The sequence below is a fragment of the Heteronotia binoei genome, chromosome 21 (assembly GCF_032191835.1).
Source record: "Heteronotia binoei isolate CCM8104 ecotype False Entrance Well chromosome 21, APGP_CSIRO_Hbin_v1, whole genome shotgun sequence".
NCBI classification, from domain to species: Eukaryota; Metazoa; Chordata; class Lepidosauria; order Squamata; family Gekkonidae; genus Heteronotia; species Heteronotia binoei.
In genome coordinates, this window is record NC_083243.1 from 25,363,216 (window position 1) to 25,388,234 (window position 25,019).

Consider the following 25,019-nt stretch of genomic DNA (forward strand, 5'->3'; position numbering starts at 1 on the left):
AAAAAGTCTGCCATGAAAACGTTGTAAAAGCAACGTCACCCCAGAGTCGAAAATGACTGGTGCTTGCACAGGGGACTACCTTTAACTTTTAGCTCAATAATGTCTACTGTGAGTCTGGTACTTGTTCTCTGAGATCTCAGGTAAAACAAGGGCTTTCCAAGCACCTGACTGTATTAACTGGAGATGCCAGGGACTGAGCTTGAAGCATTTTGATGCCGAGCTGAACCATGGCCCTTCTAATTGACTGACCAAACACGGCAGGCCTGCATCCTATTCTGTTAGCACCCTTTTTTCTAAACTGAACAGAGTTCAGAGATCCTTTGGACAGCTTTCCAGAAAGGCATGTTGCTTGGGAACACCAAAGCTCAAACGCACACGGCCATAGCCTTGCCATAAGATCCACAAAACATACTATATTTTAAAAAGCCATCCTAATAAAGAGACCTTCCCTGAAATGTTGAAGTGTGCTAATGTTATATCATGCGTAATCTCACTCCCTGGGCATTTTCGCACTCACCTTCAGCCGGCGCGACCCCCCTCTTCACCGCGCAGGATCTGCACGGATTTCGCACTAAACGGCGCGGAGCAGCCGGAAGAGCCAGAAACTCCTGGCGCTTTTGCGGCGCAAACGGAAACCGCCAAAAAGCAGTTTCCTTTTGCGCCGGGAGTTTCCGGCTCTTCCGGCTGCTCCGCGGCGTTTAGTGCGAAATCCGCGCAGATCCTGCGCGGTGAAGAGGGGGGTCGTGCTGGCTGAAGGTGAGTGCGAAAACGCCCCCTGACATTTTGTGGTTGGCTCCACCTCCCATAAAAGAGCCCCATGGCGCAGAGTGGAAAAGCTGCAGTACTGCAGTCCAAGCTCTGCTCACAACCTGAGTTCAATCCCGGAGGAAGCTGGGTTCAGGTAGCCAGCTCAAGGTTGACTCAGACTTCCATCCTTCCGAGGTCGGTAAAATGAGTACTCAGATTGCTGGGGGAAAAGTGTAGATGACCGGGGAAGGCAATGACAAACCACCCAGTAAAAAGCCTGCCGTGAAAACGCTGTGAAAGCAATGTCACCCCAGAGTCGGAAACGACTGGTGCTTGCACAGGGGACCTTTCCTTTCCATCTCCCATGGCAGCCATTTTGTGGCTGGCTCTACCTCCTGCAACAGACAATTTGTGCTTGCACCCACCACCCTGCGTGAGAATTCAAAGGTGCCCACAGGCTTGGAAAGCTTGGGATCCCTAGATTAGAAATCTGGGCTTGGAGTTCTGTGTGCTCTAGATCAGAAGAGTCAAATGTCTGGCCTGCAGGACGGAACTGGCTCACCCAGGGCTTTAATCCAGCCTATGAGCAACTGGCAAGGTGCTTCCCTTCAGTCATGGAAGGCTGTCCTTAGGCCTGCCCACCCCCATGGCTTTGTTTGTGCAGGTGCTGGCTTGTTAAGTAAGCAACCAATGTTAAGAGGTGGTGAGAGGAGAGCAGAAGGGCTGTGCAGGAGCAGAGATGCCTTCTTGCCAGCCAGCCCAAGCAGGTCGAATTTCAGCTGAGAGTGGGCTTCAGTAAGCTCAAGAGTCATGGGGTTAAAGGACAAGTCCTGTTGTGGATCAAAAAGTGGAATGCCTCACAATCCTCTCTGGTTCTTACCACTCAGAACAATTGAGTGTCATCTGCAAACGAAGAAGAAGAAGAAGAAGAAGAAGAAGAAGAAGAAGAAGAAGAAGAAGAAGAAGAAGAAGAAGAAGAAGAAGAAGAAGAAGAAGAAGAAGAAGAAGAAGAAGAAGAAGAAGAAGAAGAAGAAGAAGAAGAAGAAGAAGAAGAAGAAGAAGAAGAAGAAGAAGAAGAAGAAGAAGAAGAAGAAGAAGAAGACGACGACACTGGATTTATATTCCGCCCTCCACTCAGATTCTCAGAGCGGCTCACAATCTCCTTTATCTTCCTCCCCCACAACAGACACCCTGAGGTGGGTGGTGCTGAGAGGACTCTCACAGCAACTGCCCTTTCAAGGACAACCTCTGCCAGAGCTATGGCTGACCCAAGGCCATTCCAGCAACTGCAAGTGGAGGAGTGGGGAATCGAACCCGGTTCTCCCAGATAAGAGTCCACGCACTTAACCACTACACCAAACTGGCCACTTCAAACTCAGCCACTTCACTGCTCACTCCCAACTCCAAATCATTAATAAACAAGTTCACTTTGAGCTCTTTCAGAACTCTTGGATATATGCCATCTGGGCCTGGTGACTTATCAGTTTTTAAATTGTCTAACAGTCGTAGGACCTCCTCTCTTGACTTTTCAATGGCTCCTTGAGCAAACTGAAGTTTTAGAGGAAGCGAAAATGTGCTGTGGCAAAGACTGTCTAGGACACATAGAACTCATTCACAGGATTAGTTTTTTAATAATGAACTTGGCAGTTTTTAGCAAAAAACTTTATTTGCACCCTCCAAACTGGAGCATACAACTGGTGTAACTGGTATGTGTCAGACACAAGGTGAAAAGCTGAGATCCCAGAATACATCACTGAAAGAGTCAGAACTCATTAATAATGGAAACACTGAATTATCCAATACATACGGAAGCACCAGAGAGTCATCTCCAAGCCCAAGGCGGCAATACATTTTTGTTTCCTTGGCGTAGGCTGCATCGTGAAGGATTGGAATCTTCGCCAGAGCCCCTGCTAACTTGTTAGCCTCAGGAGCAAGACCTAAGAAATGGGAAATGAGAGCCATAAAATTAAAACGCATTTTCACTGAGTTCTTATCTTGGGTGTCATTTCCTCAAAGGATACAAGTTGGTTTACATTATACGGTAACTCACAACCTTCATAGCAGTAGCACAGGTAAAGCAATTGGAGACCCTGGATATATTGGACTAACGGAGCCCTTCCTTTAGTCAAGGGTCCACAACTTGGTGCCTGTGGGAGCTGTGATGCCCTCCAACACCTTTTCTGGTGCCTGCCAAGTGTTTTTAAGAAGGGAGCAGGGGCAGAAGAAGAGCTGTTTTTACACCCAGCCCACGTCCCCAATTCTTTACTTCGACTGGAAACCGGACAAATAAAAAATTGAAGCAAGAATCTTTCTTGCCTCAGCATTTTCCTGGTTCAGAATACATAAAAATGTAAAAGGTTTACTTCCCTTAATAATTCAGGATTAGTACTAGCAAAAATGGATACATTTGACAGAGGGCAACTTAAAAGTCTATAGGTTTCTCTCTTGGTGCACTGCTGACCCAAAATACCAATGTTGCAAGATCTTTAATTAAGCAAAGAGTTCGTGACACTGAACGCCAGCTAGATTTAATAAGAAACCCAAACTTTATGATTCCTGAAAACATATAGATACACTACGAACATGGCCCAATATCTTAAAAATATAAAATTTCCCCCTTATAGAAGGGCTTTTCCTCTTGCCAGGTACAATGTTATGCCATCTAAGGTAACAGAAGGGAGATATCAAAGGACCCCATACAGCGAAACAACTTGTACATGCCCCATTGGTGAGGTGGAAACACTGGAACATATTCTTGTCCCCTCTATAAGGAAGTTAGGGACAAGACAATTCTCCCTATTTTAGAACAGTCTAACGTGCTAACAGATAAGATCTCTGGGGAAATTGCTGGTTGATGAAATACCAGCAGTCACTAGAGTGACAGCTAGGTTTTGCACCCAAGTGATCAAACAGAAGAATAGTTTTAAATCACAGGAGCTTTCACTTTTGGTGTAGACTTTGTGGAGCTACTACAAATAACTCCTGCTACGTACTAAAATTGTGTTTACATTTTAATGTTGTTGTATTATATGAATATGTATTTTAGTAGTATACCTTTGAACATTGAACATTGGAACATTGGATTTATATTCCGCCCTCCACTCAATTTGACTTAACTTCATAGCTTAACTGGAAGGCATAAAATAGAAGTATGAGATCCTCCGGGTGAGCTCAAGCATAGTACCAATTAAATATATTAACGCTGCCGGGATTCCAATATGTACTGTCAATCCCACAGCTTCAAAATGATACGTATAGCACATGTGACAGAATATAGATCTCAAAAAACAAATATTATACCAACTTAGTTCAAGTGCACTGCACGAACTCAAAAGCTCCTCTTATCCCCTAGATTGAGCTCCTGGATAACTAAAGACTGGCTTGCAGATCCAAAATTAAACAGTTAAATTTTATTGTTTTGGGGAGAGGACATTGTGGCAAGGTGGAAGCAGCCACCTTAATGGACTTAGCGTGCTCAAGATCTTGTGATCCCCTCCTTGCTAGAGATGCCTGGTCTGGGTTGGGAATATCTGGAGGTTTCGGGGTGAAGTCTCAAGAGAGTGGGGTTTGGGGAAGGGAGGGATTTCAGCGGGGTATAATGCCGTAGAGTCCACCTTCCAAAGCGGTCATTTTCTCTGTCGCTTGGAAATCAGTTCTAGTCCCAGGAGATCTCCAGCTACCACCTGGTGGTTAGCAATCCTACTCCTTACATATTGCAGCGCCTACAAACTGTTTGTAGAAGATCTCATGCAAGAAGAAAAACAAGTGGGAATACAACAGGAAAAACACAAGTAGGAATGCAATAAATTGCCCCTGTATAAATCGATGGTGCGGTCTCATTTGGAGTACTGTGTGCAGTTCTGGTCGCCGCATCTCAAAAAGGATATTATAGCATTGGAGAAAGTCCAGAAAAGGGCAACTAGAATGATTAAAGGGCTGGAGAACTTTCCCTATGAAGAAAGGTTGAAACGCTTGGGACTCTTTAGCTTGGAGAAACGTCAACTGCGGGGTGACATGCTAGAGGTTTACAAGATAATGCATGGGATGGAGAAAGTAGAGAAAGAAGTACTTTTCTCCCTTTCTCACAATACAAGAACTCGTGGGCATTCGATGAAATTGCTGAGCAGACAGGTTAAAACGGATAAAAGGAAGTACTTCTTCACCCAAAGGGGGATTATGTGGAATTCACTGCCACAGGAGGTGGTGGCGGCCACAAGTATAGCCACCTTCAAGAGGGGTTTAGATAAAAATATGGGGCACAGGTCCATCAGTGGTTATTAGCCACAGTGTGTGTGTATATAAAAAAAATTTTGCCACTGTGTGACACAAAGTGTTGGACTGGATGGGCCTGGATGGGCCTGATCCAACATGGCTTCTCTTATGTTGTTATGTTCTTAACTCATGCAAGCACCTACAGCTGTCTTCTTGTGTTTCTGCTTGCACAAGAGCTCTAAAAAGGCAAAGGTAGTCCCCTGTACAAGCATCAAGTTGTTACCAATCCATGGAATGACATCACATCACAATGTTTTCTTGGCAAACTTTTAATGGTGTGGTTTGCCATTTGCCTTCCCCTGTCATCTACACTTTACCCCCAGCAAGCTGGATACTCATTTTACTGACCCCGGAAAGACAAAAGGCAGAGTCAACCTTGAGCCGGCTACTAGAATCCGGCTTCTGCTAGGAACAAACTCAGGTCGTGAGCAAAGCTCGGACTGCAGTACTGCAGCTTTACCATTCTGTGCCACAGGGCTCATTACAAGAGCTCTAGAGAAAGTGGGGGGGGGGGGGGGGGCAGGGAAATGTGCTGAATCCAACCTGTTTTTCAAAAAAAGTAGTGCTGGAACTAGGCTTCCCAATCCCCAGGTCCCAGCGGGGGATCTCCCGGTTTTACAGGCTTCCCCCCTCCCCCAGCCAGTTGGCTGAAGGGGAATCCCCGCCCCCACAGCCATTATGCACCTCCGTGAACGATTCCCATAGGGAATGATGGGGAATTGATCCTCGGGTATTGGGGGCTCTGGGGGGGCTGTTTTTTGAGGTAGAGGCGCCAAATTTTCAGTATAGCATCTAGTGCCTCTCCCCAAATACCTCCCAAGTTTCAAAAGGATTGAACCAGGGGAGCCCCAAAAGAAGGTGTCCCTATCCTTCATTATTTTCTATGGAAGGAAGGCATTTTAAAAGGTGTGCTGTCCCTTTAAATGTGATGGCCAGAACTCCCTTGGAGTTCAATTATGCTTGTCACACCTTTGCTCCTGGCTCCGCTCCCAAGGTCTCCTGGCTCCACCCCCAAAGTCCCCAGATATTTCTTGAATTGGACTTGCCAATTCTAGATAGAACCCAGGAATTTAAAAACTGAGCACAATACAAATCTGAGTTTGGATGCAGCTGAGTCAGTCCTTGTTACAGTTATGTATGAAGGACAAAAGTCAACATCACAGAAGGCAATGGAAACATTCCCCTGAAAGGGACGGCCTTGCGTTGCACCTTGTGACATTTCATCATCCTTTGAAATGTTTGCCCTGAAAAATGATCACAATCGTCATTACGCGTAACACTGTTGAAGTCCTCATAAAAAAAAGAGAACAAGGAAATGAAAACCTACTTTAAAATCTCTAGTTTCCGGTGGGCTTCCCCCACATCTGTAAATGCCAACCACCCCTGAACGTCTCTTGCCTTCAGAACCCTACAGGGTCACCATAAGTCAGCTGTGAGTTGACTGCTGTTTCTGTCACCCTCTGTAAATGGGTGGAGACACCATGAGAGACACATCAGGGATTTTTTTTTCTCTTTTGCTTAAAGTTAAGAAGCGAGAATCTAGGTTAGCCCAACTGAAGCCTGAAGTCCTGAGGAACTCGTAAATGAAAATGAAATTGGACCGATCAAGAAACCATTCATTAATGATTGACAGACAATTGATCGAAGCCACAAAGAGGCTCAACTGTCCAGCGGATTGTAAGATAAATATTTTCCTGAATTCAGCACATCCACAAATAAACATGTATAGATTCAACCTCTAAATGTTGCAGCCATAAACTGTAATCTTTGGCTTATCTACGTAGAAGAGGCCGAGGCGGGCATAAAAGTAAAATGAATTGTTTTGGCCTCCTGCTCTGCTCAGCCAATGGCAGTTTCTTCCGCTAATGCAAGAACTCAGTATTTATTTCAGGTGATCATAAAGCCCTCAAATTATAGTAAAATAAAACTGGATGGTAAAGTACATATTGGCTGACTGCATTTCAATTGGCATTTAATAAGTCCTTTAATGCAACATTTGTTACAGTCAATGAAATCCTTGGAAAAATACTTGGCATTTACATAGCACTTTGAAGCCTTCCAAGTGATTGACTGATGATGGTGTTTTCCAGGGCTAGACGATTTCAGTTGCTCGGGCAGAAGACGGGGCTTCCATCCGGCACATTTCCCCTTCTCAGTCCCTCAGGGTAGCCAACCTCCCCACTCAGAGGGCTTATTTTCATTTGTTTTAAGCAGTTCATTTATACTTCACCTTTATCTGCAATGGGGACTCACAGCAGCTTACATCATTTTCCTTGCCTACATTTTATCCTCACAACAACCCTGTAAGGTAGGCTAGGCAGAGAGTATGTGACTGGCCCAAGGTCACCCAGCGAGCTTCCAAGGCAGAGCAGGGATTCACACTTGGGTCTCCCAGATCCTAGTCCAACACTATAACTCAGGGGTCCTCAAACTGCGGCCCGTGGGCCAGATGCGGCCCGCTGAGGACGTTTATGCGGCCCGCCGAGTTATGGCAAAATCAGACCGGAAGTGACGTTCGACCTAAACTCGCGTTAGCAATGCACACTTCCGGCACTGGGCTGAGGCGGCAGAGACAGAGTGTGAGGCGATACCGAGGTGAGGTGAGTTCCCAGGCTGGGGTGTGTGGTGTGGGGAAGGGAGAGAGATGCAGAAGACGGAGAACTGACGGCCCGCGGCCTTGTACAGTAACGGCAGCCACCACAACAGTCTGTCCCTCCAACAGTCTGAGGGACAGTGAACTGGCCCCCTATTTAAAAAGTTTGAGGACCCCTGCTATAACTACTACATCACACTGATATCAGGTTCTCTGAATTCCCAGCGAAGAAGACAACAACGACGACATTGGATTTATATCTCGCCCTATACTCTGAATCTCAGAGCGGTCACAATCTCCTTTACCTCCCCCTTACCACAACAACAGACACCCTGTGAGGTAGATGCGGCTAAGAGAGCTCTTACAGCAGCTGCCCTTTCAAGGACAACTCCTACGAAAGCTATGGCTGACCCAAGGCCATTCCAGCAGGTCAGTAAGTCTTTCAGCTGAAGCTGAAGGGAGACTAGGGACAGTGAAGGGAGCAAGAGATGTTGTTGTTTATTGGAAACTGGGCTCAGGGAGGATTACAGCGATATAAAGCCAGCAAAAGAACAATTAAAACCAAGGTAGCAAACAATGAAACATTAGATTCTAGGAAAACAAGATGGTGTCCCAGTTCTGATGGTGTCGCTACCTCATGTGGGGTGGCGCCCTTTCTCCTTAGATTTCCACAAATCATTTTTTAAAAATGAAAGCTGGGCATCGAGACTGCTATATTGCTATAATACTGTCGATTTTAAAACAAACACCTTGTGGTGGAAGGCAGCCCAGCAAACTGAGGCAGTAAAAACAACACTGATGTGGGCAGCACCCAGAAGATCCAGACATTCCTTTACACGTGGTTGCCACCCTGATTTTGTTGCACTCTTTCCCAAAACACAGCAGCAAAGCGGATTTGGGAAAAACAGTGAAACCCATTAAGTGCATGACAGCATTTTGATGCTACCGGGAAGAAAGGGGAAACCCCGCTTCTGAATAGCATCCAAGCCATGTAGCAATACTTAAGATAATTTTAAAAAGACAAACAGTACCGCCCACTTCAAAGAATGTCCAGCTTCAAATTGTCATGACTTTGGAAGAAACTGAAAAATACACAGAGAAGGTGAAAGGAGCCAAGAGAGGCTCTGTCTTTAAAAGTCTTTAAGCAGCAGCAGGACAAACACTTGTCAGGGATGTTCTAGGCCAGGGGTGGCCAAACTTGCTTAATGTCAGAGCCACACAGAATAAATGTCAGATGTTTGAGAGCCGCAAGACATGAATGTCAGATATTTGAGAGCAGGAAGGAAGGAAGGAAGGAAGCTTTAACTTTAAATGCATTCTCCAACCCATCAGCTGGTTTGGCTTCAAGAAGTGATTTATAGAGACAAATGCCTTCTCCAAGCTGGTTGATGGGGTGGGGATGGGGGCTGCAAGAGTCACACAATATGTGTGAAAGAGCCACATGTGGCTCCCAAACCACAGTTTGGCCACCCCTGCTCCAGGCTGATTCTGCATTGAGCAGGGGGTTGGACTAAATGGCCTCTACGGCCCCTTCCAACTTTGTGTGATTCTATTTTTTTACTCAGTTTCCATAATAAAAGAAAATATCACAGATTTAATTGCCCCAAAATGAAGGAGACAAGGTGCAGAATGTTTCACTGTTTTGGAAGAAGTTGAAAAATATACAGAGAAGGGAAAAGAAGCCAAGAAAGGCTCTATGCCTTTAAGAGTTGCACAACAGGCAGAAATCAATTAGGTGTAACATCTCTCCATCACTATATAGCCATGCAACAGAAAGCCTTACTGCTAAATTTCTGCCTGGCACATGGCTGTTATAGAACCTAATTCGGAAGACTGGGGGGAGGGTCTTCACTCAGCAATGTCTCCTGTCTGTTCCTATTCATTTATTTGAATAAGATACATCCTCCAAAAGTTTGCCACTAGAACGTAACAGGCCTTTAATCAAAAGCCATTAAAAACGCATCTAAACAACTCAATTGTACAGTTTCTATAACCTCTGAGCAACGGGAAGGCCATTCAATAAAACAGGAGTGGCTGACAAAAATGCCTAATGCTTGTCTGAAATGAAGCATCTGCCAAATCCTGAAATGACAAGTGAAGTTGTCACACAGTTGGAGATATGGTCCCCAGGATATGAAGGACCCAGATCCTTAAGCAGCCACATAACGGGGAGAAGTTAGGCACCCAACAGGTGTCAAGAATAACAATAGTTTAAAGTATTTATTGGTGCTGTCCTACCTCTTAGGGGTAGGTACCACTTGATGGTGTAATAAATCTGATAACACTGGATGGAGTAAATAACAAGAATGGATTTAGCAGCAAGCCGGGAGGGTACCTAAATGGACGTTTTGGAGATATAATCTGGATAAATTATCCCATGAGGCCTCTGCCTCGATGAAGGTTTGAAATGGGATCAGAGCAGTCCCATTGGGGAAACCGCAAGAGAAGCTACTTAGAGCTGACACACGGAAGAAAACAGAGAAATAAACAGAACTGACCCTAACACAGGACTTTCTTGGATTTAATGACTTTGTTGGCATAACCATATCCTGAAGAGTTGGGTGGAATATTTGTTAAAAGTTATATAAAACAGACAATTTTGTAAAAGGTGAAGGAGTTTTGTAAAGATTGCATAATATAACATTTAATTAATGTATCATGGTTGCATTGTTCATTCGTTACTCTATCTTATCCCATGATCTCGCATATCTTTAACCCTCCTGGAGAAGCAGGACCCAGCGCTATTGAGAGAACTCCCCACAATTCTCCCCGTCTGTCTAGAGAATCATAGAAACAAGTACAGTTTATTCAGCAACGGTACAGTTTATTCAGCAGCGGACAGATAGCAAACAATTGCCAAAACCACTTAGCCTCCCAGAGACAAGGGAACAAAGCGACAGAGAGAAACAAGATATAACTGACAGCATTCGATGGAGATGCAGATCAGATGGTCTGGCCAACAGGATCTCCTCCAGATGGGGAGAGGTTGACCATATGCTGAGTAAAGGTAAAGGTTCCCTGCGCAAGCACCAGTCATTTCTGACTCTGGGGTGATGTCGCATCACAACATTTTCATGGCAGACTTTTTAATGGGATGATTTGCCATTGCCTTCCCCAGTCATCTACACTTTACCCCCAGCAAGCTGGGTACTCATTTTACTGACCTTGGAAGGATGGAAGGCTGAGTCAACTTTGAGTCGGCTACCTGAACCTAACTTCTGCCAGGATCAAACTCAGGTCGTGAGCAGAGCTTGGACTGCAGCTTACCACTCTGAGCCACAGGGCTCCTCTTTATATATGCTGAGTATTGGGTCTCTATTTACACCATGTTCAAAACAACAGCCCACAGTGTCATGATACGTCACTGTGAACATGCATAAAGTTAAAATGTCCTCGCTGGATAAGACAGAATGGACCCTCCTTCAGGTCTTATCTAGACCTTAGAAACTATAGGGTGGCCAAACTGCAGCTCAGGAGTCACATGTGACCCTTTCACACATATTGTGTGGCTCTCAAAGCTCCCACCACTCTGTTGGTTGGCTTGGAGAATGCATTTAAGTTAAAGTTGCTTTCTTTCCACTTCTTCCTCTTCCCTCCATCTATTTGCCTGCCCACCTTGTGGCTCTCAAACATCTGACATTCATGACTTGTGGTTCTCAAACTTTTGATGCTTATTCTATGTGGTTCTTACATTAAGGAAATTTGGCCACCCCTGTCATAGAGTGTGCCTTGGGGTGTTTCTCTTCTATTGTAAAAAACAACTCACAACTGAAAGTGCGCAGCCAACACAAGGATTTCAGACTTGAGGTGGTAAACCACTTAGTCCTACTTAATAATCTTGCCACCACCTTGTGAATCAACTAAATGTGTCATGCCGTCTTCAAGGGAAGGCCCATACTAAGTATATTACAACAGTCTAGTCTTGAGGTTTATGAGATTCTTGCAGTGTTGGGAGGGAGAGTTATAGGGAATGTCTACATCATGTTGTGATGTTTCCTGATCACTCATCCTGTACAACTACAGCATCTGCCAAAGCGAAAATGAGAGGTGAAGGGGACACAAGGCATCCTGGCATGAGCATCATAATGCCTGAGCTTTTTGCAAGGGGGAAAAGGGGGCGGCAATGGCAAGAATAAGGGTGTGTGGCCACTGCTCCTACCCAGGTTGTTGCAGCCTCTGTAACAGCAGAGACACCCTGTCATATCCCCATGCCCTATTTGGAAACATGCTTCCCATTCAAACCAAGAGGAACCAGGAGTAGATTTTCTAAAACAAGTAGTTGCAACTTCAGTGTTACAGAAACAGATCACTGAGAAGTTGGTAAAATGTCAAAAGAATCAGACTCAAATCCATTTTTCCCCTTGCACATACCTAAAGGTAGGGCCTTTGTACAACATAGCCTCTAACTTTTCTTTAGTTGGCCACAGGTTCAAACTGCACAAGATGCTGTACATCCTTGATTTGAATGCAAGAGCTATTTGCTATTAAAAAGCAAATGCAGAGAAGGATTTGTTGTCATATATCTACATTATACAATATAGATATGTGGTATAAGAGAAAAGACCAGTATACATAAAAAAGTAAATAAAAGCTGTAAGTCATAGAATACCATATCTTATGGTCTATAACTAACATTTTAAAAAAAATTAAAATCCAAAGTATGCATCTCCCTTCCCCCTTTTAATTCCTTTGAAAGCGGAAACCTAATAAAATATTTTTTTAAACAAGCAAATGCAATTTTGGGCTGTATTAACAGAAGTATAGAAGTGATGGTATTGCTTTACTCTGCTCGGGTAAGACTTCACCTAGGGCAGGGGTGGCCAACGGCAGCTCTCCAGATGTTTTTTTTGCCTACAACTCCCATCAGCCCCAACCATTGGCCATGTTGGCTGGGGCTGATGGGAGTTGTAGGCAAAAACTTATGGAGAGCTACCGTTGGCCACTCCTGACTAGAGTACTGCATTAAGTTTTGGGCACCATATTTTAAGAAGAATATAGACAAGCTGGAACAGGTCCAGAGGAAGGCAACATAGATGGTGAGGGGTCTGGAGATCAAGTCCTATAAAGAAAGATTGAAGGAGCTGGGTATGTTTAACCTGAAGAGAAGGCAGCTAAGAGGTGATATAATCACCATCTTCAAGTACTTGAAGGACTGTCATACAGAGAATGGTGCAGAATTGTTTTCTGTGGCCCCAGAAGGTAGGACCAGAACCAATGAATCATAGAGTTGGAAGGGACCCCAAGGGTCATCTAGTCCAACCCCCTGCACTTCGCAGGAAACTCACAAATACCTCTCCCTCAGTTCACAGAATCTTCATTGCTGTCAGATGGCCATCTAGCCTCTGTTTAAAAACCTCCAAGGAAGGGTTGAAATTAAATCAGAAGAGTTTCCAGCTCAACATTAGGAAGAATTTCTTGACAGTTAGAGCACTTCCTCAGTGGAACAGGCTTCCTCGGGAGGTGGTGGGCTCTCCATCCTTGGAGGGTTTTTAAACAAAGGCTAGATGGCCATCTGGCAGCAATGCTGATCCTGTGAACTCAGGGGGAGGTATTTGTGAATTTCCTGCATTGTGCAGGGGGTTGGACTAGATGGCCCTGGGAGTCCCCTTCCAACTCTACGATTCTATAATTCTATTTTGCACTAAATGCAATCTCACAGACAATCCCTCCCCTGATATCTGCTTTAATCATGAAAGCATATAATGCCATTTAAAAATATTTTTAGCTGGGTTTCTCTTGACTCAACAGCAAATATTATTTCAAAGTATATTTCCATCTGTCTTCTGAAATTTATTTTTGCAAATCAGGTCCCCAATTATGGCGGTGGAAAGTGCTGTCAAGTTGCAACTTACTTATGGTAACCCCATTGGGGTTTTCAGAGCAAGAGACGTTCAGAGGTGGATTTACCATTGCCTGCCTCTGGGTAGCAACCCTGGACTTCCTTGGAGATCTCCCCCATCCAAATACTAACCAGTGCTGATCCTGCTTAGCTTCCAAATTGATCAGAATGCCATATAATGTTGCCAGCAAACCCTTATGAGATTTAAGAACATAACAGAAGCCATGTTGGATCAGGTCAATGGCCCATCCAGCCCAACACTCTGTGTCACACAGTGGCCAAAAAACCCAAGCACCATCAGGAGGTCCACCAGTGGGACCAGGACACTAGAAGCCCTCCCACTATGCCCCCCAAGGACCCAGAATACAGAGCATCACTGCCCCAGACAGAGAGTTCCAACAATATGCTGTGGCTAATAGCCAGAGATGGACCTCCGCTCCATAGTTGATCCAATCCCCTCTTGAAGCTGGCTATGCTTGTAGCCGCTGCCACCTCCTGTGGCAGTGAATTCCATGTGTTAATCACCCTTTGGGTGAAGTACTTCCTTTTATCCTCTGACGGTCTCTTGACTTGAAAACCCTACATGGTCGCCATAAATCAGCTGTGATTTGATGGCACTCTTCAACGCCAAATATCTGATAGTTGTGATACCTCAATGGACCGCCAAACCCCATTAGTGCTTTAGTTGTTTCCTGTTCAAGAAGCAGGTTGAATGAACAGTAAGACAAGTACGTAAAATGAAGTTTGAGTCCCATGGCACCTTTAAAACCAACAAGGTTTTAGTCCAGGCATATGCTTTCATGTGCACGCACAAAATCTTACACCTGGAATAAAACTTTGTTAAATATGCCACAGGACTCAAATTTTGTTCTGCTGTTTCAGGCCAACATGTCTACCCGCTTGCAAGTATGTAAGTAAATGTGGATGAGCATGTACTGAAAGGGGAAGAGAGATTGCACATCTTGACAACCCCTGCTTTGGAAAACTGTAGGGTGGTTAATATTGCTAGCAGACAAAAAAGCAGCCCCCCCACCCCACTTTGTTCAACATTCAGTTGAATGTTTGCATGGAGCCTTCTTCATGTGTAGCATTCTCCCGAGGGAATTAGGAACCCAGGAAAAGTGCTGTACAGACACAGCCTCAACTCAACTCTTTGTGCGTGTTTAAACACTCTTTGTGCGTGTTTAAACCCTCCACCCGCCACTTGCTAGGGTTGCCAATCCCCAGGTGGGGGCAGGGGATCCCCCGGTTTGGAGACCCTCCCCCCGCTTCAGGGTCGTCAGAAAGCGGGGGGAGGGGAGGGAAATGTCTGCTGGGAACTCTATTGTTCCCTATAGAGATTTATTCCCATAGAAAATCATGGAGAATTGATCCGCGGGTATCTGGGGCTCTGGGGGGGCTGTTTTTTGAGGTAGAGGCACCAAACTTTCAGTACAGCATCTAGTGCCTCTCCCCAAAATATCCCCCAAGTTTCAAAACGATTGGACCAGGGGGCCCAATTCTATGAACCCCAAAAGAAGGTGCCCTTATCCTTCATTATTTCCTATGGAAGGAAGGCACTGAAAAGGTGTGCTGTCCCTTTAAATGTGATGGCCAGAACTCCCTTTGGAGTTCAATTATGCTTGTCGCAGCCTTGATCTTGGCTCCACCCCAATGTCTTCTGGCTCCACCCCCAAAGTCCCCAGATATTTCTTAAATTGGACTTGGCAACCCTACCACTTGCACATATACATATAGAGAGCCAGTGTAGTGGTTAAGTGTGCGGACTCTTATCTAGGAGAACCAGGTTTGATTCCCACTCCTCCTTTTGGTTTAGCCATAGCTCTTGCAGGAGTTGTCCTTGAAAGGGCAGCTGCTGTGAGAGCCCTCTCAGCCTCACCCACCTCACAGGGTGTCTGTTGTGGGGGTAGAAGATATAGAAGATTGTAAGCCGCTCTGAGTCTCTGATTCAGAGAGAAGTAAAAAAAAAAAAAATAGTCCCCTGTGCAAGCACCAGTCATTTTTCGACTCTGAGGTGATGTTAATTTCACGTTTTCACGGCAGACTTTTTGCAGGATGGTTTGCCATTGCCTTCCCCAGTCATCTACACTATTCCCCAGCAAGCTGGGTACTCATTTTACCGACTTCGGAAGGATGGAAGGCTGAGTCAACCTCAAGCCAGCTACCTGAACCAGCTTCCGCTGGGATCAAACTCAGGTCGTGAGCAGAGGGCTCCGACTGCAGTACTGCAGCTTTACCACTCTGCGCCACAGGGCTCTTCATCACAGAGAAGGGCAGGGTATAACTCTACAGTCTTTTTCGTCTTCTACATATGTATACTCACCCCAATGCTCCTGCACAGGGACTGCCTTAGTCAGCTGTGTCAGGCTGAAATTCAATGCACACACCTGTAGATGCATTGGATAATGCTCCACCTGCTGAATTTTGACCTGTCAGGCAGAAGCCTTGTGAAGTTTTAGCAAGACACCTTAAAATTGTTTGGGGGAAATTACTTCTTTTTATTTTTACTGGACTTTGCAGCACCTTGTGTGTGGCTGTGAAGTGCCCTCAAGTCACTTCCTGGGGCACCGTTCAAAGACCAACAAAATTTTATTACCGCATAAAATTAAGTGGGCTCCAGCCCATGAAACCTTATGCTTGGAGCAACATCTTTTTTGATCTTTAAAGTTCCACAGACTCCAATAAAAATAGGTTTACAAAGATGCAATGCTTCCTCTAAGTTTTAGATTATCTTGTGAGCAGAAATTCTACTTCGTGAGCTACTGGCATTAAAGTTGTGACCTACTACTGAATAAATTAGTTTGTTCTGGGGCCATCTTTCCTGAGCGAAGACAAAAATGCGTGAGCTGGAGGCTAAAAAAACTGTGAGCTAGCTCACACTAACTCAGCTTCGAAGGAACACTGCAAAGACATCAAATTTGGAATTATTATCTTTTTACCTCTTCATTCTTCATGTTTGCTTAGGAACCTTTGAAGAAAAAAGAATTTGTGATTGCTCGCTTAGTCATCTTCCCGATGTGCATATCTACGACAATGCCCATCCTTTTCTACCATTTTTCTTGCCTGCAGTTTCATCACCTGCCAGTTGTCCCACACTATCAACACTTTATTGCAAAAAACTACTTTTTACAATCTTAGAAAGCATCAAGAAGCTCACAGTATCTTGGCAGGGACCTGGAAGACAGGTGGCAAATCGAAGTTATTTTCTGTCGCCTCGGGAGAGCCAAAAGGAAATTGCCCTGGATGCCCACTAGCGTTGCCAGCTCCAGGTTCAGAAACATTTGGAGATTTTGACGGTGGATTCTGAGAGAGTGGGTTTTAGCGAGGGGAGGTGCCTCGGTGGGGTGGGCATAAAAATGCTATGCAGCCCACCTTCCAAAGCAGCCATTTTCTCCAGGAGAAGTAGAACAAGTGTTTTAAATTAACCACCAAGGGATGGACGTAGCCTGGAGATCAGTTGCAATCAACGTTCCCTCTAAGCTGTGTCTAAATCTTGTGAGCAAAAATTCTACTTTGTGAGCTTCTGGCATTAAAGTTGTGAGCTACTGGTATTAAAGTTGTGAGCTACTGCATCAATTGGTTTGCTCAGGGGCCATTTTTCCTGAGCGAAGACAAAAACGTGTGAGCCAGAGGCCAAAAATCCGTGAGCTAGCTCACACTAACTCAGCTTAGAGGGAACACAGGTTGCAATCAGTGCTCCCTCTAAGCTGAGTTAGTGTGAGCTAGCTCACATATTTTTAGCCTCCAGCTCACGTATTTTTGTCTTTGCTCAGGAAAAATAGCCCCAGAGCAAACTAATTTATGCAGTAGCTCACAACTTGAATGCCAGTAGCTCACAGAGTAGAATTTTTGCTCACAAAACTCCATGGCTTAGAGGGAACATTGGTTGCAAGTTTGGTTCTCTCTAAGCTGAGTTAGTGTGAGCTAGTCCACAGATTTTTGGCCTCCAGCTCACACATTTTTGTCTTAGCTCAGGAAAAATAGCCCCGGAGCAAACTAAGTTATGCAGTAGCTCACCACTCGAATGCCAGTAGCTCACAGAGTAGAATTTTTGCTCACAAGACTCCGTGGCTTCAGAGGAACATTGGTTGCAATCAATGTTCCCTCTAAGCTGCAGAGTCTTATGAGCAAAAATTCTACTTTCTGAGCTACTGGCATTCAAGTGGTGAGCTACTGCATAAATTAATGTGCTCTGGGGCTATATTTTTTTTTTCCTGAGCTAAGACAAAAACGTGAGGCCAAAAATCCGTGCACTAGCTCACGCTAAATCCGCTTAGAGGGAACACCGCTTGCAATGCCAGGCAATCTCCAGCTCCCACCTGGAGGCTGGCAACCCGAACTGCGCGCCCCACTCCCTCCCTCCCTCACTCACCCTCGGACTGCGGCACCATCCCGATGGTCCCTCCGGTGTTGACCACCAGCACCCGCACTTCGGCCATGGTCCTGCAGCCGCCGCCGATCTCCAGCGCCGGGGAGGGCTCGGTGCAGGCGAGGGCTTTGCCCAGCACTAAGATCTCCTGTTGTTGGTCCATTTGCTCCGTCTCCAGTTGACTGTCGCGTGTCGTCGGAACCCAACTGGCCGATACCCCAAGTGCGTGAGGCGCCGACACATAAACCGGCTCTTAGCGCCGCCCCTTTCCGCAATGGGCCGCTCTCATTGGCCCAGGCCTCGACCGGCCTCTCCCGAGGACCAACTACAGCCACCGCCTCCCGTTAGGCCGCTTGGTCCCCCCCCCTCCCGCCCGTGAGGGACGCCGCCTGAGGCGAAGGGAGGGTAGCCCAGTGGCGGGAACCCGTGAGGAGCGCCGCCTGAGGGGAACAGGGAGGGTAATGCCCGCCTGCCGCTGTCTCTGCCCTGCGGGGGAGAGCCGGAGAGGGAAGACAAAAGGGCTGCGAAGAACTAGACGGCGGCTGGTTTACCTCAGGATGACCGAGGCGGAGAGTTGGGGAGAGCGGGCAGAAGCCGTGCCTGCCTCTCTCCCGCCCTCTTGTCAGGGCAGGCGGAGGGCCGCGGGAGAAGCCGCCTGCTTAGCCAAGAGGCTGACGAATTTCCCACTAGACCTTTAATCCTGGTTTAACTCTGTCCCCAAACTGGTGGGACCGGTTTCGCACTACACCTTTAATCCTGGTTTAGCCCTGTCGTCAAGCTACACTAAAATCATAGAATTGGTTTCTCTGATTCTAGTGCAGAATGTCAGTTTGGGGACAGGGCTAAACCAGGGTTAAAGATCTAGTGTGGAATCGGTCTGACATTCTACACTAGAATCAGAGAAAACAAGTCCAATTTAGGGGAGGGACGGTGGCTCAGTGGTAGAGCATCTGCTTGGGAAGCAGAAGGTCCCAGGTTCAATCCCCGGCATCTCCAAAAAAGGGTCCAGGAAAGTAGGTGTGAAAAACCTCAGCTTGAGACCTTGGAGAGCCGCTGCCAGTCTGAGAAGACAATACTGACTTTGATGGACCAAAGATCTGATTCAGTATAAGGCAGCTTCGTATGTTCAATTTCGCACTAGACCTTTAATCCTGGTTTAAGTCTGTCCCCAAGTTGACATTCTGCACTAAAATCATAGAGTTGGTTTCTCTGATTTTCTGATTCTAGTGTAGAATGTCAGTTTGGGGACAGGGCTAAACCAGGGTTAAAGATCTAGTGCAAAATCGGTCTGACATTCTACACTAGAATCATAGAGTTGGTTTCTCTGATTCTTGTGTAGAATGTCAGTTTGGGGACAGGGTTAAACCAGGAGTAAAGGTCTAGTGCGAAACTGGTCCAACTCTATGATTTTAGTGTAAAATGTCACCTTGGGGACACAGGGCTAAACCAGGATTAAAAGCCTAGTGCGAAATTGGTGGCTTTCTCAATACGGTGTGGAGGGAATGAGATCAATTTTTTAAAAATTTTAAATGTTTTATTGAGAAGAAAAAAATGTAATACAACAAACAACTGGTAAGCAGTGTTCCCTCTAAGCAGAATTAGCATGAGCTAGCTCACAGATTTTTAGCCTCCAGCTCACACATTTTTGTTTTAGCTCAGGAAAAATGGCCCCAGAGCACAATAATCTGTGCAGTAGTTTACAATTAATGCCACTAGCTCACAAACTAGAATTTTTGCTCACAAGACTCTGCAGCTTAGAGGGAACATTGCTGGTAAGATAGAATTTGGGAAACTTTCATTATGTCTCAAATTACTCAACATGTATTCTTTTTAGGAGACTCTTTTATTATCAAAAACTACATGCAACACTATTGGGATCCAGTTATTGGTTATCTTAAATCCAACAATGTTCTACCAAATCAATCAGGTTATAATATATGGTTGTTTACATAAATGTGTTTATTCTATTCCTTATCAGTATTACATAAATGTGTTTATTCTATCCCTTATCAGTATTTTAAATATTAGATATTAGACTAAGGATCATTAGCTTTTCATTCACTATTCAGGAAACCTAAAATGTAAATTTGATAAAGATGGAGTCATCAATATATTAATAGGTATCTTCCTTTGTAATTTGTTTGAATGTTGGTTTATGGATACATATGGTGATCTCACGCACTCATTCTTTATAATGCTTGGAATGAACTGGCAAAATCCAGCTGGAAAGTACCCTAAAAGTGCATTATTTAGTGTGTGTGTTTCAGAAAAAAAAACACCTTTTGAGCACTTTTTGAGGGCGTGTCTGACTTCCAAAGAAGTGGGAAGGGGTTGCAAAGATTTTTAAGTGGAGTGCATTAAAGGATAGCCAGCAAATTGGAACTTCAAGAATGTGTTGAAGGACCCCACAGAAGAAGTCTGGAAGGGGAATGGAGAACAGAAAGAAGACATATATAAAGAAGACGGGAAAAGAAAGAATAAAGGATTGAATACTCATGAAGATATACCTGTAGGAGAGATGTAAGGAATGAGAAACAGGGGCCGCCGCCTGCACATTTGTAGACAAGCACTGCGGTCAACAGAGGCTAATCAATTTGGTAGTGACACAAGGTTTTGACATGGATGAGAGCAAAACAACAGAAAAATATTAGAAATATTTCCTCTGTTAGTACGATTGAGTACATACATCAGAAATTTAAGGAGTTGGCAAGAAATGGAGATAAATGAAGGGCTTGGTGGCTGTGGATGGAGGGAAGTGAATCTCCCATAATGTAAGACAGGGGTGTCAAACTTATTTGTTACGAGGGCCGGATCTGACATAAATGAGACCTTTTGGGGCTGGGCCATGTCTGGCAGGACCATATGTGCAGCTATTTAAGATTAGGTAGCAGAGATATAAACTTTTTAAAGGACACAGAAAAACATAAGGGTTTTTTTTTAAAAAAAAAAACCCTTAAAATAAAACATTTTAAACATGAGCACTTGTTGGTCTTAAAGGTGCTTTCTTTGTATTTCTCCCATGGGATCCAGGGAACTGGGCAAAGGAAACTGGCTCTTTCCCACCCACCCTCCCTCCCTCCCCAGGGGACCAGGAGGGGAAGGAGTCTCAACCAATGGAGAAAATTGAGGTTTTGCTCTGTAGCTTCTCTGCAATTGAACAAGCCTTGTAAAGCAAACTGTGATGCAGAAGGAAGCAAGAAACGGAGAAGTGAGCAGACAAGAGTCAGTTGCTCAGGGGTCTAATAGGAGCCCTCCAGGGACCTAATTTGGCCCCCAGGCCACATGTTTGACACTCCTGTTAAGAGATAATATGTAAAAGGAGTGTGTGTGTGTGTGCGTGTGTGTGTGTGTATAATACATATACTAAGTAGTAGTTAAAGTTTTGTAAATTGCTTTGTATGAAGATGTGGTAAAATATTGTAAAATGGTTAGTATGTCTTATATTTGAATAATGTTATTTATTTAGTTATCTATTTATTTTTGTAGGCTTATATTTTTCAGGACAGGCTTAGGACAGATCACAACATATACTTGTTAAAAATGTAAAGATATTGTGAGGTTTTGTGTGTATTTTGGTGTTTTTAAAATAATTTTTAAATGTTTTGTAGTATGGTTTGTAATTTAATAAAAATGCATTCCCCCCCAAAAAAAATTATGCCAAAAATGGAGGTTGAAGGCTTTCAAACTCTATAAAACTTTCATTATAAAATACCATAGTCCAATCCTCCAGCAAAATGAAGGCAATACCCTCAGATTTTATTAAACTTTTCATCTTAAAAAAAGCAAATGACCACTTAACAAACCTCCCAAAACTGAAGGAGAAAAAGGTGGTCAGGTTTTGTAAAATTTCCGTTAAAAACAAAAGATCATATGCCAGACCTCCCTCAACAGAGAAAAACGCATTCACGTTTTATAAAGCATTAAAAATTAAAAGACACCATTACAGACCTTGCAAAAATTATATTGCCAAAGGCAAAATAGTAATGGAAAGTGAGGAAGGGGGTGGAGGAAGAAAATCCATATTCTAAAATTGGGTCTACCAGATTGATGGAGGGAAGGGAATCTAATAACAACCATCTGCTCCACTGATTGTAAAAGCAGAGATAGTGCATGAACTGGGGTACTAATCCTGCTCTGGCATTAGAAAACAAACAGAACAACGTCTCACCTTAAATCTTGTGTAGTGAAATACTGTAAGATGGCAAAAAAAAAAAAATCCTTCAGAGATTCCTGCTGCCAAAGCATTTGTGGGTGGTAGGACAAAAAGATTAATTCTAAGAACATTGCTTTGCGGGGGGGGGGGGGGGGGGGCTATTGTGCTACTGCAGGAGTTACGGTAATTCTTAGAAAGAGACCAATTAGTCCATGCACCTAGGGTTGCCAATCCCGAGGTGGGGGCAGGAGATCCCTGATTTGGAGGCCCATTCCCCCCCCCCGCTTCAGGGTCAGAAAGTGGGGGACGGGAAAATGACCACTTGGCACTCCATTATTCCCTATGGAGACCGATTCCCATAGGGTATAATGGAGAATTGATACATGGGCATCTGGGGGGCCTGGTTTTTGAGGTAGAGGCACCAAATTTGCAGCATAGCATCCAATGCCTCTCCTCAAAACACCCTCCAAGTTTCAAACGGATTGGACCACGGGGTCCAATTCTAGGAGCCCCCAAAGAAAGTGCTGCTATCCATTATTTCCAATGAAAGGAAGAGTATAGGACGGGATATAATTCCAGTATCTTCTTCTTCCTCAATACTCTGCCACCTTGGGCATCTACTGCACAGACTCCCCTCGATTCTCAAGCATCTCAAAAACCTTGGATCAGACAGTATCACTCTAACACCTTTCCTCCTTATGCTTTTCTCTTTCCCTCATACTCACCCTGTTCTCAGTTTTGTGTGAGTGCTTGGGAGATCAGTTTTTAGATACTTAGAGCAGATTCTTTATATTTTTAATTTTTAAAAAATATTTTATATACAATTAAGTTATTTGTGTGAATCTACAATCTCTCTCTCCCCCCACCCCACAATAATTTTAATTTGGGGGAATCACTACTGAGATTCACTCTGGTACTAACAGACTACAAGATCTTGTGTTATTCCTTTCAGAACCTTAAAACAAGCTAATTTCTCTTTCTCTATGTCCAGTTCAGTTAACAGCATCATATTGAATGTCATGTAATTCTGTCCTTGGTGATCATATTCCATGACTTACAACATTACAATTGGTTCCCCTGCACTAAATTAACCAAGGTATTGTACAATCTGTCCACAGTATGGCATCGGGGGGGGGGGGGGTATACAATATACTGGAGTCATCATCTTGCTGGGGGCGGAGGGGGGGGTCATGTTCTTTATCCGGACTTTTCAGCATTATTAGAGATGTAATACATTCACATTTAGGAGGATAACTCCTGTAAGACACCAGAAGGGCAATGAATCAATACTGTAGTTTTGGGTGGTGGACTATATGACAAATAATTAATTAGACCTTGCTCAATGCAACTTCTGCTTTTCATTCTTGAATTTTCCAAGAATTGCACAGTCACTAGACCAATGTTTCCTATTTGTAGGGTCATGACCTGGTCCCGGGTCACGGACCTCTCAGTATCAGCTCACAAGTATGGGTCACCATTGCTGGTCTCCCCGTGAGGCAGGGAGGCAGCAAAGGCAGCTCCCGGGCTCCCCTCCCCATTTAAACACCCAACGGGTGGGGAGGCAGATCGCCTGCCTTTGCAATATCCCTGCGAGGTGGGGAGACATCAGCTCCTGGCTCCACCCCCAAATTTTAGTGGACTATGAAGGAGAAGTGTAAAAATAACTGGGCTACAGCAGGGGGAGAGTTTGGGAACCCCTACACTAGACAAAGACATGTGTTTCTACAACAGTCCAAATCTCAGCTCTTCCCTTTCAGCATGAAGAGAAGAGTAAAGGGGAAATCCATCTACTGTTTTCCAATTTAAAAGTCTGATCCATCCAAGCACAATGATGTCAAGCATATTCCATTAGTATACAGTGTGTTCCATTCATTTTGGAGGAGAAATCACACAAAGAATGATTAGTGTTAAATTCTACGATGAGGGCTCTTTCAAGCTATTGTGCATTTACTTCATTAATACTCTGCGTTTCTCCACAGTGGAGACCAAAGCAACAGACATCATTTGCCTCTCCTCCATTTTATCCTCACCACAACCCTGTGAGGTAGGTTAGGCTAAGAGAGGGAGACTGGCCCAAGGTCACCCAGCAAGCTTTCATGGAGGAGTGGAAATTGGCTTAGTTCTGTGAACAGGGTGGCCAATCCCCAGGTGGGTGAAATGAATAGGCTGCCAGACTTTTAAATACTTTTAAAATATATTTACATGCTTTTTAAATACAAAACTGCTTAGACTTAATATATTTGACACAGAAGTCCACATTGACAACCATAAGATACAATTAAATCCTTATAAACAGAGCCCGTAGTTCATAAACAACCTGTTTTGTTATTTATATCTTCAAGGTGGTTCCTTCGTGAAGCTTCAGTGCTTGTATCCAGTATGTATGGAGAGTGTTTTGGCCAGCAATGGAGTGGAAGGTTTTGCTCATGCTTCTAGTAAAAGGAACTGGCTCATTCCCTTGTAATATACAGCACAAGTGGAAGATATTATAAATACTGATGAAATACTTCTGCTTGGGAAGCAGAAGGTCCCAGGTTCAATCCCCAGCATCTCCAAAAAAAAAGGGTCCAGGCAAATAGGTGTGAAAAACCTCAGCTTGAGACCCTGGAGAGCCGCTGCCAGTCTGAGAAGACAATACTGACTTTGATGGACCAAGGGTCTGATTCAGTAGAAGGCAGCTTCATAGGTTCATATGTAAGTGGGAACACGAAACGTGTCTATTATTTTATTGTAACTATTTACTTGTATGCTGTATTAGCGCATCACGATGGGCTCTGTTCATAAGGGTTTAATTGTATCTTATGGTTGTCAATGTGGACCTTTGTGTCAAATATATTAAGTCTAAGCAGTTTTATATTTAAAAACCCCAAGGGTGATTAACATGTGGAATTCACTGCCGCAGGAGGTGGTGGCGGCTACAAGCATAGCCAGCTTCAAGGGGGGGTTAGATAATAATATGGAGCAGAGGTCCATCAGTGGCTATTAGCTACAGTGTGTATGTGTGTGTTTTCGTGTGTGTATATATATTTGGCCACTGTGTGACACA

At 44.4% G+C, this 25,019-nt stretch overlaps 1 protein-coding gene across 1 annotated transcript in view; it reads right to left on the reverse strand.

The window, feature by feature from the left end:
- Positions 1-17,983, reverse strand: part of LOC132589040 (60 kDa lysophospholipase-like) — a 105,837-nt gene extending 87,854 nt beyond the window's left edge. Inside the window, exons 1-2 of the mRNA XM_060261584.1 lie at positions 17,824-17,983; positions 2,555-2,684 (exon numbers count right to left, since the gene is read on the reverse strand). Of these exons, the coding sequence (XP_060117567.1) occupies positions 2,555-2,684; positions 17,824-17,983 (290 nt within the window). The remainder of the gene's footprint in view (positions 1-2,554; positions 2,685-17,823) is intronic.
- Between the last annotated feature and the right edge of the window lie 7,036 nt (positions 17,984-25,019).